At 48.2% G+C, this 13,734-nt stretch overlaps 1 protein-coding gene across 2 annotated transcripts in view; it reads right to left on the bottom strand.

Moving 5' to 3' along the window:
- UPF1 (UPF1 RNA helicase and ATPase) overlaps positions 1-11,960 on the bottom strand; it is a 37,529-nt gene extending 25,569 nt beyond the window's left edge. The window contains exons 1-7 of one of the 2 annotated variants that reach the window (XM_077331628.1): positions 11,448-11,960; positions 5,815-5,957; positions 4,992-5,081; positions 4,594-4,761; positions 4,257-4,437; positions 2,349-2,510; positions 1,353-1,437 (exon numbers count right to left, since the gene is read on the bottom strand). In XM_077331628.1, coding sequence (XP_077187743.1) covers positions 1,353-1,437; positions 2,349-2,510; positions 4,257-4,437; positions 4,594-4,761; positions 4,992-5,081; positions 5,815-5,957; positions 11,448-11,696 — 1,078 coding nt within the window. In that variant the 5' untranslated portion in view covers positions 11,697-11,960. The remainder of the gene's footprint in view (positions 1-1,352; positions 1,438-2,348; positions 2,511-4,256; positions 4,438-4,593; positions 4,762-4,991; positions 5,082-5,814; positions 5,958-11,447) is intronic. The other variant, XM_077331629.1, reaches the window with a different exon arrangement.
- Positions 11,961-13,734: the final 1,774 nt, after the last annotated feature.

The following is a 13,734-nucleotide window of genomic DNA, read 5'->3' as shown; positions in this document are numbered from 1 at the left end:
ATCCCAATCATCTACTGTAACCTGCCACCCCCTTGAACCTTCACAGAATCAGCCTCCGTCAGATGGCTATCTAGCCTCTCCAAATATGGAGAACCCACCACCTCCTGAGGAAGCCTGTTCCACTGAGAAACCGCTCTGTCAGGAACTTCTTCTGGATGTTTAGATCGGTGGCCCCCAACCACCGGGCCACGGCCTGGTGCCGGGCTGCGAAGGCCCTGGCACCGGGCCGCAGCTCCCTCTCCCCGCACCCCTGCAGTAAGAAGCTTCCCAGGCCGCAAGCTTGCAGCCCGGCAAGCTTCTTACTGTGGGAGGGGGTAGAGGGAAGCAGGGCTGCGCATGTGCGGCCAGGCCACGCATGCTCCATGTGCGGCAGAAAACGTGCACATGCGGCACTTTCGCACATGCACAAAAGAGCTGCGCATGCATGTTTTTGGCCACACATGGCGCATGTGCAGCATGCGCAGCTGGGCGATTGCCCTCCCTGCTGGGCGATTGCCCTCCCTGCTGCCGCCGGTCCCCAGCCTGAAAAAGGTTGGGGACCACTGGTTTAGATGGAATTTCTTTTGAATTAATTTCATCCCATTCATTCTGGTCTTTTCCTCCAGATCAAGAGAGAACAATTCTGCTCCATCCTCCATATGGCACCCTTTTAAATACTTGAAGATGGTTATCAGATCCCCTCTCAGTCATCTCCTCTCTAGGCTAAAAAGACCAAGCTCCCCCAACCTTTCTTCATATGTCTTGATCTCCAAACCCCTCACCATTTTTGTTGCCCTCCTCTGGACACGTTCCAGTTTGTCAACATCCCTCTTCAATTGGGGTGCCCCAAACTGAACACTGTACTCCAAGGGAGGCCAAACCAGAGCAGAGTAAAGCGTGATCTGGACACGATACTCCGTTTGATACAGCCCAAAATCCCATTTGCCTTTTTAGCCACTGAGTCACACTGCTGACTCATGTTCAATGTATGGTCTACTAGGACTCCTAGATCCTTTTTGCCAAGACAAGTTTTCCCGATCTTATATTGGTGTATTTGGTTTTTCCTACCTAAATGCAGAATTTTACATTTGTCCCTATTGAACTTCATTTTATTCAGTTTAGCCCACTTCTTGAGCCTATCAAGATCATCCTGTATTCTGTTGCTGTCTTCACTCTTGCCCTTTTCTACTGCTGCAGACAGACTAACACCTGTATTGATTTAACTACAGAGTCCTCTTAAAATCAAGAGACAATTGTTTCCAAACCACTGCTCTTCCTTGGCCAGCACAAGGGCCAGCTAGGACAAGTTCTACATGTTCAATGCTGAGGCCATTAAGCCCCACCCACCCCGCTTGGTCAATGACGGATCTGACCTGAGTCGGTCTTTGGCAAGGTGAAGTACGCAATTCTTTTCTTGTTCAAGCCCAGGTCCCATCGCACGGTGATGTTATCTTGGGTCTAAATGACAAAGAGACGAATATTCTACTTTATGGTGGAAAGGAGCCATCAAGAGCAGATCTGGCCTTCTGCTTCCTGTTCACTTTACAAGGTGCTTGAGCAAGCACAGGAGGCGCTGCTCATGCTCACTCCTAGAGGCCTGGGGCTAAATAAATATATATGGCTTTATTACTATTGAGTGTGTTCATATGGTGGAAGAATAAAAAGACCAGAGAGCGAGGGCCAATGTTAAGCCCATCCCCATGCAGCAGTCTTCCCTGAGAGAAGCAAACAGGCTGGCCATTGCCACTGGTCACAAGACCAAATGTTGCAGGAAGAGTGCTGCTTCCTCCTCATCTCTAAAAAAGGATGCTGCAAGAGTGAGCAGTCTTGGGGCTGCAGGAGCAAGGAAGAGGGCATGCTGGAGGAAGAGGTGCTAGACCCCCCTCCCTGCCTGTAAGGAAACCTTGCAGGGTGCTGAAATTTTAAGAGCAGGTCCAGATTTTCATGTGGATTACATGCCGGCATGAAAAGTCTGCACCACACAACAGGCAAGGCTGTGCTGACCCCCTTCTTGCCTTAACAAACCTTACTAAGAATGCACTGAAAAGTGTAGGCATCGCACACTTAGGACTACCTGCAGAACAAGAGGTGGCGAGGAATGCAGTAGCACCCAAAGGGAAAAAGATGCTAGCAAAACCACAGAAGTGTGGTGCTTCCAGAGCACCTCCAAGGGCAAAGGATGTGCTGAGGAGCTTACAGAAACTAACCACTTTGCTGACAGTTGTGCTTTGCTCGTGTGGGACTCCATCCCACCTGCTCAGAGATGGCTAGTAACATCCAAGAAAACGTTCCATTGGCCTGGAAGCACAGTTGCTGCCAAGGTCCAGTGTTCAGAAATGGCGCTCCCCTTCCCTCCCGTAGACCCTTGCCTGGGACTCCTTCAGCTTCTTGTCGTAGTCTGCCTCAAGCTTGACCAGAGGCCCAAAGATGTTCTGGTACTGGTAGGCATCCTCGTATCGAAGCAGGACATGCTGGGGCTCCTCGTCAACCCCAGGTTTCTCCAGGTCCTCAAGGGTGGCAGACGGGTTTTCCTAAAATTGAAAAAGTAGGCTGAACAGTCACTCCGCAGCTTTCTGTCAAAATCACTGAGAGCTGGAAGAAACCACATCCAGTGGGGACTTAAAAACATACCCTCCTGACAGATGCTCTGCCAAGCTCCTCCTAAAAGCGTCCGATGAAGGAGACTCCACCACCCTCTGAGGCAGCATATTCCATCTACAAACTACCCTCAAGATCAGAAAATGCTTCCTAATACTGAAGCGAAACCTCCTTTCCCATCATTTGAACCCTTTGCTCCTAGTCCTGGTCTCTAAACCTGCAGTAAGCAAGCTGGTCCCCCATTCAACATCCTTACCATGTTCTCCTGAATATTTGTGAAAAGCGTCTGTAGGAGGAGTGCTGCCCGGGACAAGATCCGCTGTCTGGCCTACGTGGGCCAATCCGGGGCGACCAGACTGGGCCAGCCCCTGGAGCACCCACCTCCAGCAGCTGCCTGCAAGGCACTCTTGCAGCCTTGTGTGCAGACCCTGCCTGGCCGTCAAGGACAGAGCATGCCTTCCATCACTCCCAAGCCCAAATGGCCGTGACACCGTCCACCCAGCAGCCTGGCAAACCAGATTGCCTGGCAGCATCAGCAGCCATGAGCTGCGCGCCCACCCACCATGCCTCCCGCTGTGATGCCCTCCACCCACCAGCCTGCCGAAACAGGGACTCGTCCGCCACCATCGGGGGCCACAAGCACCCTGCCCCGTCAGCATGCCTCCTACCTCGCCAGATGCTCGTGAGCCCATGCAGCTGCATGCCCAAGCCCAGCAGCCAGCGAGGACAGGAGATCTCATGGCGGCTGCATCGCCCGCTAGCGGTTTGCCTGGCCACGAGCTGCTTGCGACTCCCCCGCTACCCACCCGTGACATCATGCGAGCCACCTCCTGCCCCTTCACCCCAGCCGCCTCTGGACAGTCTGCCTGAGTGCCGAGTTCACCCTCAACGGGGGGGGGGGGGGGCACCGCTAGTACCCATTGTAGACGGGCTTAAAGGCTAGTGTCTACATAATTAAGCACAGTTATCATATCAGGTCTTCCTAAGTTGGGATGAGTGGGGGAGGAATGATGAGAACCCTCTAACAGAAAATCAAGTGAAGTAAAAGTTGGCCAGTAAGTAGTGGCCAGTGTATTGAAGTGGTTTAAGAGTGCTGGACTAGTTGTATGACAAGATGGGTTCAAAATTTTGGAAAATATAACTATGGAACAATGGAAGGCATTCTGGGTCAATGAACTGAAGTTTACTGAATGTTAAATGTTAAAAGAACATTGGCATAAATGGTTTTACAGATGGTATATTACCCCAAAAGATATAGAAAAAACCAATAGGAGTTAGAACAGGAAATGTTATGAAATAAGTACATCATTTTATCATACATGGTGGACTTGACAGGATTCAGATTAATGATGGATCCAAAATGTGTGCTACTAAATAGAGTACCAGACAGTATTGGCTAAGGCTGATCTTTCCCAGTGGTCCATCCTGCCTAATATTATTTGACACATTTACTGCTCCTTGGGTACAGGCCATTAACTGAAAGTTAGGACTTTATGGTTTACCCAAACAATTTCTGCTCTCTTTGGGTTTTGACCATGCCAAAGAATTGGTAAAGCAAAGAATACAGGATGTGGAAAGACAGCATCCTCACTCTGGACCAGATGCAGACAGAGCCCCACCTAATTTGCTCTCATGGCTCTATTCACAGCTTTGCCAGCCCCCTTCCGTTTTGCACCCACCTTCCAGAGCTCCTCCAGCTTGTTAATCTGCTGAGCTGTGATCTGTCGAGCTCTCAGCTGTTCTTGCTCAGAAGGAATCTTGACCAGCCAGGAGAGGAAGCAGCGATCTTGGATCAGAGGCTGCCACTGTGAACTGTCCCAGTTGATGTCTTTTAAGCTGCTCTGACTGGCACAAGGCTGCCTGCACAGCCAAGATATTGGAGAAGAGTTCTGTTAGACAAGCCCAAAAGGACACTTTGCAGACACTACTTTCAAAGCATTCTAAATTTTTTCCATGGGGACTCAGTTTCACTCAGACCCAGCAATGGACCCACTTCAAAGGAGGACATTCTCTCACCTGCACAGCAAGACCACTACTGAGTCGGCTTTGGCTGGGATGAAGCCGAGGAGGAACACATTTCGGCAACCACAGTTGTAGCATTCCAAGACCGTCTCCCCCAGGGGCCCATCTTTGTGAAGTGTCACCTCCTTGCATTTGGCCCTCACAAGATGATTCACGATGTGGCTGAGACACAACATAGAAAGATAACTACTTGTTTGAACAGCAACACTTGTTTTGGCTCATTTCCTTTCCCGTACAAAAACCTGCAAAGTGTTGCAGGCATCCCATTAAAAATAAACCAAAAAAAAAAAAAAACACATTATAGGGCTCAAAAAGATCCAGGCTACTTCTTACTTTTATGTATTCACAAGCATCGAGGACCCTAACCATTTAAAGTGCCCACAGTTGTTTACCTGCCAGAGGTATTCCCGCGACCATTACAGAACCACTTCTTGCTGGTGTTGCAGTAGACCACACAAGCTGGGTCGTGGATGCCACAGTAGCTAAGGAAGAGAACACAGAGAGTAACAGGCAATGCATTACTTCAGATGAGAGCCAAGCCAGGGCATGCTCAGAGCCAAACCACTTCAGAAAAAGTGTGGTGCTGTTGCTTTGCATTCTTCATTCTGCCCGTATCGTCTGAGACATGATATAGGCTTTAATGCCCCAAGTGTCATGTTCCATGGCAAATCTCCCAAAAGAAGTCAAAACTCAAAATTCAGGCTAGAACCTTAGTAGTTTATTCAACAGAATATAAATGGCATCACAAGACTCCTGTATTGCTGAAGACAAAGGAATGCAAAATGTAGAGCAATTATAGAAGCAAAATTCCTCCCTTCTGTACATAATTCAGTTTCACACAGAACAGTTCTTATCACAGGGTAGTACAATTGACACCTTCAGGTGGGAAGAAACAGCCACAGCAACTATAAACATGTGAATAACTTTACAATAATAACCGTATAACAATGTAACAGTATAAATAATATAGGAGTGGCAAACAGCCCTTTCCAGTCAGACACCTCTGTATGAAAAGATGAACTTCATAGGGACAACAGGCCCCTGCTCAAAGGGACCAAATTAACAGCCCACATGTTGTCAGTAAGATACTGGTAGTGAAAGCCAATTCAAAATGACAAGAGGTGCTGCCGAAAACAGCTAATCGATCACACAGAGAGAGATCCAGCTTGAGGTTTACCCCATATCAAGCGTCCAGTGGTATCTGTGCCAACTCACCTGCAAGCATGCACAGGAAGGTCTTTGGTATAATATGTGTCTTCCTCATCTTCCTCAAAATTGAGCTCTGCCAAGAGCTGGCTGGTCTTCACCACGTTATCATCCACAGCGCCATTCTGGAGAATGCCATCAGGACCATTGACCTAAGAACAGGACAGAATTTTTGTCTGTCTGGGATGCACAATTAAAGAGGTGCTCTTTACAGATACAACTAGCAACAGACAGACCAGAATTTGTGCCCTTTTATCACACTGGGCTGTTAAAACAGGCACTGACGCAATCCATATAATATAGCTGCTGTGAAAAGAATGTACAGTTCTTTTTGATGGTACACTGACGAAGGTAACCTGGCAAGGGTGGCCATGGGACCATCCATGCAGCAAAGAAATGGTCTCCTGGCCTGTATGACCAGGAGAAGGAGAAGAAAGAAGAAGAGTTGGTTCTTATATCCCGCTTTTCTCTACTTGATGGAGGCTCAAAGCGGCTTACAGTCACCGTCCCTTTCCTCTCCCCACAACAGACACCCTGTGAGGGAGGGGAGGCTGAGAGAGCCCTGATATTCCTGCTCGGTCAGAACAGTTTTATCAGTGCCATGGTGAGCCCAAGGTCACCCAGCTGGCTGCATGTGGGGGAGTGCAGAATCGAACCTGGCATGCCAGATTAGAAGTCCGCACTCCTAACCACTACACCAAACTGGCTCTCAGGTAAAGGTATCCCCTGTGCAAGCACCAGGTCATGTCTGACCCTTGGGGTGACGCCCTCTAGCATTTTCTTGGCAGACTCAATAAGGGGTGGCCTTGCCAGTGCCTTCCCCAGTCATTACTGTTTACCTCCCAGCAAGCTGGGTACCCATTTTACTGACCTCAGATGGAAGGCTGAGTCAACCTTGAGCTGGCTGCTGGGATTGAACACCCAGCCTCATGGGCAGAGCTTTCAGACTGCATGTCTGCTGCCTTACCACTCTCTGCCACAAGAGGCTCAGGTTAATTATTTATGGCCTAAATACTCCACTGATTCTCATCAAGGTTTCTTGCTCAGTCACCTGAAGACAGTCTTTTTGTACCACAGGCAGTTCACCAGCATGCACCCATAACTTTCATTTCATGACTGCAACGGCCAAGAAACACCAGCATGGATCCTTAGACACCATCTACTGGCAGGAGAGAGTTGTTGGAAGGGTGTCTTTTCATCTGCCTCTTGGCATTCTTGTCACCATAGCCCATTACCTATCGCTTACTCTGCCCACCCGTTTCCAACCAGATCTTTTAGTACAATCACCAGCCTTCTGTCACGTATCCCAGGATGGTTAAGGCCAGCCAAAGAAGGCACTTTGGCTGCTTGTCCAGCGGACTGGCCCTGGAACAGGCTGCATGGTGCTCTCCATGCTTCTGTTGGTCTTCATCATGCCAAGTCATCAAGGCTAGCTAGACAATCCAAAAGCAGCTTAAGCGCCACCTTAACACCATCACTTGAGTCAACAATGCTGGCTAAAAAGGAAAGCATCCATGAAAGCTTATCTCTTGGAGAATTTGCCTAATACACAAAGAGGCCTTTTGCCTGAACTTCCAATATATGTATATTTCAAGGTAATATATATATGCAGTCATTGCAAACAAAGCCATTTGCACCTGTTCAGCTGCACAATTCACAAAACAATTACTCTAAAGACAGCAAAGGAGACTACCATCTTGGATGGACGGGGACTTCTTGTTGCTAGGTAAGTCCAAGGTAAGTACTTTTTAATATCACCAATACAGCAAAAACCTTTAGTGTCTCCACAAGCAGGACTGGGTGCTTCCCTTTGCAAGATCACAGGGAACAGAGAAGCCTGCAAGCCAACAATCCCATCTGCAACATTCCCAAACATATGGGGATCGCTAAGTGAAGGAACATAATACAATCATGGCCAACCCTAATAAAATGTTCCTTTGCCTGTGTCTGGATGGCAAGATTTAATATCTGAAGTAATGCAGCTGAGCTATCGATATAGCAGAGATGGGGGCTTCTCTTACAATCACAAACTATTCTGGTTTTAAACTATCATTTTAATGTTTGAATATATTTATTTTAATAATTAATGATGTAAGTGGCCTTGGGCACATAAATATTTTAATTAAATTTAATACTTGTCAGATTTCCCCCCACAAAAGGGGCAACAGTACATAGGCTGAGTAAGAGCAGGATAATGAGGGCAAATTGTGCTACTGTATATGCTGCCTAGAGCAACGCAGTTTCATGGCTGATTTTGCAAGGGAACTTGCAATCAAGGCTGTTGAATTTCTCTAGCTGCATATTCCAAGACTTGTTCAAGCTCAAGAGAGGACTGGAGCTCACTTTGGAATTCAGCAATCTTAGGGGGGCTCGGCAACCAGGTGGTCGCATTTTCTGCTCCACAGAACTAAAGAAAGGATACACAAACCCACATACTAGCCAGGAGTTTTGTAAAGGGGAGAAGCAGCAGGTGACTTGAATTAAGTCTTCCTACTGAGGTCTGGAACAAAGTCCCACTCTGAAATAGGCACCTTCTACCCCTGTAGATTTGGCAGCATTTTAGAAAATGTTACCTCTGATGGGAGCCCTTGGGAGGCTGCTCCTGCAGATGGACAACACTGCATTTCCCAACATGATACTTTCAAGCCCCAAGGAAGAATTGCTAACATATAGAAACAGGGTTGCTTGTGACAATAAGAACAAGGCAAGAGCATACATGTCTTCCAGAAAGATATATATATATTTAAAGAGGTGGCATAACGAACAAAAGGAAGGTATCAAGTGATACAGTCCAGGGTTTCTGTATTAAAACAATATGTATTAAAACCTCATGTAGCGACAACACACACAAAAGCCGGTTTTGTGACCAGTGGGTAAGGAAGATGAAGCATCACAAGGGTACAAAAGCATGAAGCTCATAATAGGCAATGTGTTGGCATGCTACCATCATAACCAAAAGCAAAACTTAACCACAGCAAGGCTGATAAACAAGGTAACCAGGGGGAATACTGCTGTTATCATGAGAAAACCCACACCTGGGCAAAGGCCTTAAATGACACACTTCTGGCAGAGTTCACAACTCCAGGCACGGCTTGTTGTCACTTATCTTCATAGTGAGCACTGATTCAACTTCTCAGCATGTGGAAGGGAAAGACAGTGACCTTTCTTGCTGTGAGGCAATTCCATAAAACAGACCATGTTTCCTCTTCATATTCAAGAACTTGGGAGTTGAAGTAGCCTTCCTCATGCATGTACACCACTGTCTCCAGCAACAGTCAGAAAGTAAACTACTGGATGCAGAAATAGCTACTGAATCCCTCAACAGCCAAACAGCACTTCCGTAGCTAGGCAGGAAATGGTTTCCTTAGTTACCTGATTCAGGAAGTGCCTTCATACACACATTTTATACAATCTTCATTCAACTTCTTCAGGAGACTGCTTTAGGCACAGGCTTGCAAAATACTATGTTATATTTCTTTGGTATGTCTCATTACCTCTCCCCCATACTACTGAAAGACACATACAAGTATTCCTTTGCCTGGTCTCTAAAGCACAATTTTAACTACAAAATAAATAAAATCACATCCTAGGGATGTTAATGACTAGTGGAATGGAGTTGCCCATTATTGTAAGGGCCATCACAGGGGAGCAGGCAGGGATGCCTTAGTAAATTACTCATGTTATATCTATACACACTTCCCAACACTAATTTACACACCAGAAGTGAGACAATTGTTCTTATTCTCAACCCCCAAACCCTATATTTTCATCTTCCCCTAATTTCAGGGGTTTTTATCCAAGACTCCCCAATTTCCTCCTCTTCTTTGTACAAGGGGAGTTTCACTGAAAATAGATTTTACATGTTGACCCCTGCTCAGCTGAATGCAGCTGTGACTGAAATACCTCTCATTTTAATACATACAGCTTTACTTCCCCAATACTTCTCCCACTCACCAAACAGTTTTGCCAATATTTCTTCACATTACATGCCTGTTTAAAAGACCCTCATTTTTATAGCCTATGTCTATATATTCATGGTACAAAACAATTACAGTTTCAAAAGGGTGGCTTTATTAGCTGGCCACAGCAAAACAAAGTCTCGCAGTACTTAAAGAATAGCAACTTTGTACTCTAGCAGAAGTTTCAATGGACTACAGCCCCGCTTCATCAGATGCATGCTCACCATCAAAAGACTATGAAATTCTGAAACTACAAAATGCACTCTCCATCTCCTTTCCCCTCCTTGCCCAACTGCCTCAGCTACAAATGTTACACACTGCCCGTTTCAACTAAAGGTAGTTGTGATTAAAGAACACCTTTTATTTTTATTCTGCCAGAAATACACAAAGACTAACCTCCAAAAATTACTTCTCTTCCTCACCCACTTTAATTGCAAACAGCTGTAAAGGAAGTCATACCTAACACAGATCAGCATGAATCTCGTGCCACATGGTTCACGTATAAGCTAAAATGCGGACGACCTGAGTTTAAAAGCCTTAATTGCAATTGCTCCTTAAGGAACAATTAGTCTTAGACAGAGAACTCCCCTCCGAAGAGACTGCTCTTTCCACTATACATTCACAAACATTCACATACATTACATGTCTGGACTGAACTTCCATTTCAGTGTATTGGAAGAAGTGTATGTGCACACCTTGAATTAAACTTTGTCTTAAAGGCACTACTGGACTCAAACTTCATTCAGATAAATCACAGTATGGCATACTACTTACAAAGTTTAACCAGGCTTGGGTTTGTACCAACATTCAGCTATTAAACCCCCTGAGGTAATCCTGAGCTCCCTCACAGGGCTGTTGCAAATGCAAAATCAAGGAGGGGGAAACTACATCGGCCACTGTGAGCACTTGGGGAGGCAGGACAAAATAAAGGCAGCTGGAAAGATGCATACATATAAGCAAAAGATGTAAGGACATACCAACCTCCACTACCACCAGAAGTTGTGCACCTCAGACTCAGCTAGTTGACTAAGTTAGTTGAGAGGGGACACTATTGCTCTCTTTAAGCATGTGAAAGGTTGTCACTTGGGGGAGGGCTGAGAGCAGCTGTTAGCAAGCGGGGTACAGGACCCACATTAATGGGCTGAAATGACATGTAGAATGGTACTGGCTAGATTTTTTGGGGGGGGATTTCACAGTCACAGTGGGATAGACTACCTAGCTAGACAGTGAGCTCCCCCTCACTGGTAGTCTTCAAGCAGCAGTCGGAGAGATGCTTATCACGAGTGCTTTACGCCACGGGTGGCTAAACCAGAGCTCCCCAAGTGTCCACAGACTACAAATATCATGAGCCCCGGCCAATAGCAGCAGCTCATGGTAACTATAGTCCATGGATACCTGGAGAGCCCAGTTTGGTCACCTTTGCTTTTGGCTGATCCCGTATCCAGCACGGAGCCTCTAGGGGCCCTGCCACCCTTATGATTCTGCACACCCAGAGTGTCGAATAGGGGCCCCCATTCCCTGCCCCACCTCACCTCACTGAAGCCCTGCTCCAGGCACGCACAAACATGGCACCAGCTGTCAAGACAAGAACTCAGGCCCGTGCAAAACATGCGCTCACACGCAGACACGAACGGGCTTGCGTTAACAGGCAGCGAGCGCAGGGCTCCCCCCCCCTTCCCTCACCTGGGCTTCGAGCTGCCCGGCAGCGACGGCTGAGGGCGGCCCCCCTCCACCTCCCGGCGCCCCGGGGTTTCCCTGGGTGACGGCGCCTCCGCCGCCTCCTCCCCCGGGCGGCGTCTGGGTCTGACTAGGCAAAGTGAAGTCGGTGAATTCGAACTCGGAGCCCTGCGTGTCGGCGCCCAGCAGCTCGGCCTCCTCGGTGTCCAGGAAGGTCAGCGTCTGGGAGCTGGGCCCGTAAGCCTCCACGCTCATGATGGCGGCGGCTTCCGGGTCGCTCCCTCGGTCTTTCTCCCGCTCTTTCTCCCCCTCACGGAAACACCGCAACGCGTACGGCCTCGACGACGACAACGACGACTAGGCCGCGCGCAGCTACTGCGACTGCGCGGGGTCCGAGGGGGGCAGACACGGGCGCAACCGCCGGCCAGACGGGCTTTAACGAACCAGCTGCTCCCGCCCCCTTCCGCCTCCTCTAGTCCAATCAGACCGCGGCCTGATGGCGATGAAGGTGGCGCGAGGACGCTGCGGTGCGCACGCGTATCGAAGCGCGTCCGCCCGCCAGGTCGCTCCTCTCAACTGCGGGGAGGAGGACAACATACGCGGCGGACTCTGCTGAGAGTGCGCACGCGCGCGAAACAACTCTGTGGCTCAAGAACAGAAGGATGTGGTGGTGATAGTGAAAACAGTCCCGTTCCATTTAAACCAATCAGAATGTCGGGGGCGGGACTTTAATCGGACTCAAGCGAATCAGAGTGGAACTTACGGAGGAAAGAGGCGGGGGGGGGCGGTTGAATCAATAGCTGCTCAAAGAGAGGAGGAGGAGGTATGAATTTAGAGGCGAATGAAAGAAAGGTAACCAATCATAACGGAGCGCATGCGCATTCTCTGTGAAGCGTTGAACAGCAACGTGGGTGAGTTCTGAGAAGTCAGAATTGACGGGGGCGGGGGAAAAAGAGGAGGGATATGAGCCAATCATAATGGAGGAAAATGTTTGGCTATCCAATCAGAGCGAAGATGGTGGATACAGGCGGGAAAAGAGGAATAAAAGCAGGGTAATCCGCATGCGCGCCGGAAAATCTGCAATGGAGGGGTTGAATCGTGTGAAAGTGCTGCGTAGCAATTTATTAAGTTGCGCCGGGGCCGGCCACTGTCCTTTCCCCTCCCATTAGCCTAGCTCCGTCGGGAGGTGTATTGGTTAAAGCCGCGGCAAGGGTCTGGGTTCCAGTACCTGCTGCCATAGTTACATGTTCTCTGCCCTAGCCTACCTCACAGGGCTGGATCCCCAGGCCCCACCTGGAGACTGGCACTGCTAGAAGCAAGGCGGGATATAAAGTATGAGTACAAATATGGTGCCACAGCACTCACCCAGGCTTGGAAGTCTATGGTGTCTAGTTTTGTGCTGGACAGGCCATTGATTTGACTTCCTGTCCTGAAGGGAAAGAAACTGAGCATAGACTGGACATCTAACAGCATGGCCACTCAGTGTGCTCTATGGTGGAAGAGAAGTATCAGAGTAAATTGGCCTCAGTGCCCTAAAACAGGGGTAGTCAACCTGTGGTCCTCCAGATGTCCATGGATTACAATTCTCAGCGTTTGCTGGCAGGACAAATTGTATCATGGGAATTGTATTCCATGGAGGACCACAGGTTGACTACCCCTGCCCTAAAGTGACACTTCTCTTGCTTATGTGAGTAACTGAACACACATAAAGCTTCCTTGGTCCCTTAAGGTTAGGACTGCCCACCCAGACTGAGGTTTCTTCCATCCCCTGCTTGCCAGGTAACTGGTGATACCGGGGATGCCTGGCAGAAGCTCTACCACTGAGCCACAACACCTCCCTTCCTTGAGCCAGTAGAAGCCTGGTGCGTTTTGCTGCAGCTGTCTTCAGGCCATTGTGAAACTTCCCATGGAAATCCTGGCTGCAGAATTCTCTGGATTTGCATCCTGAGGGAAACTCAGAAGTTTGCCAATTCTGGGTTGGGAAATTCATGGAGATTTGAGCTGTATCCTGAGGAGGGGATGGACTTAATTGCGGAGTCAATGCCTTGAAGTCCAGCCTCCAAAGCAGTCATTTTCTCCAGGAAAGCTGATCTCTGTAGTCTGGAGATCTGCTGTTATTCCAGAAGGTCTCCAGCCCTCACTTGGGGGTTGGCAGCACAAGTATGAAGCAATAAATATAATAAATAAAATTAATTAATTAACTACTCATCCAAGGAGGAGTAATCCCCAGTTCCCAGGTGGGAATCTGTATTTTGCATTCTGCCTGGAAATGTATTTACTTCTTTCGGCTATT

Source organism: Paroedura picta, chromosome 4 (assembly GCF_049243985.1).
Source record: "Paroedura picta isolate Pp20150507F chromosome 4, Ppicta_v3.0, whole genome shotgun sequence".
Taxonomy (NCBI): Eukaryota; Metazoa; Chordata; class Lepidosauria; order Squamata; family Gekkonidae; genus Paroedura; species Paroedura picta.
Note: the sequence above shows the minus strand (reverse complement) of the source record. Positions and strands in the feature narration are given on the sequence as shown.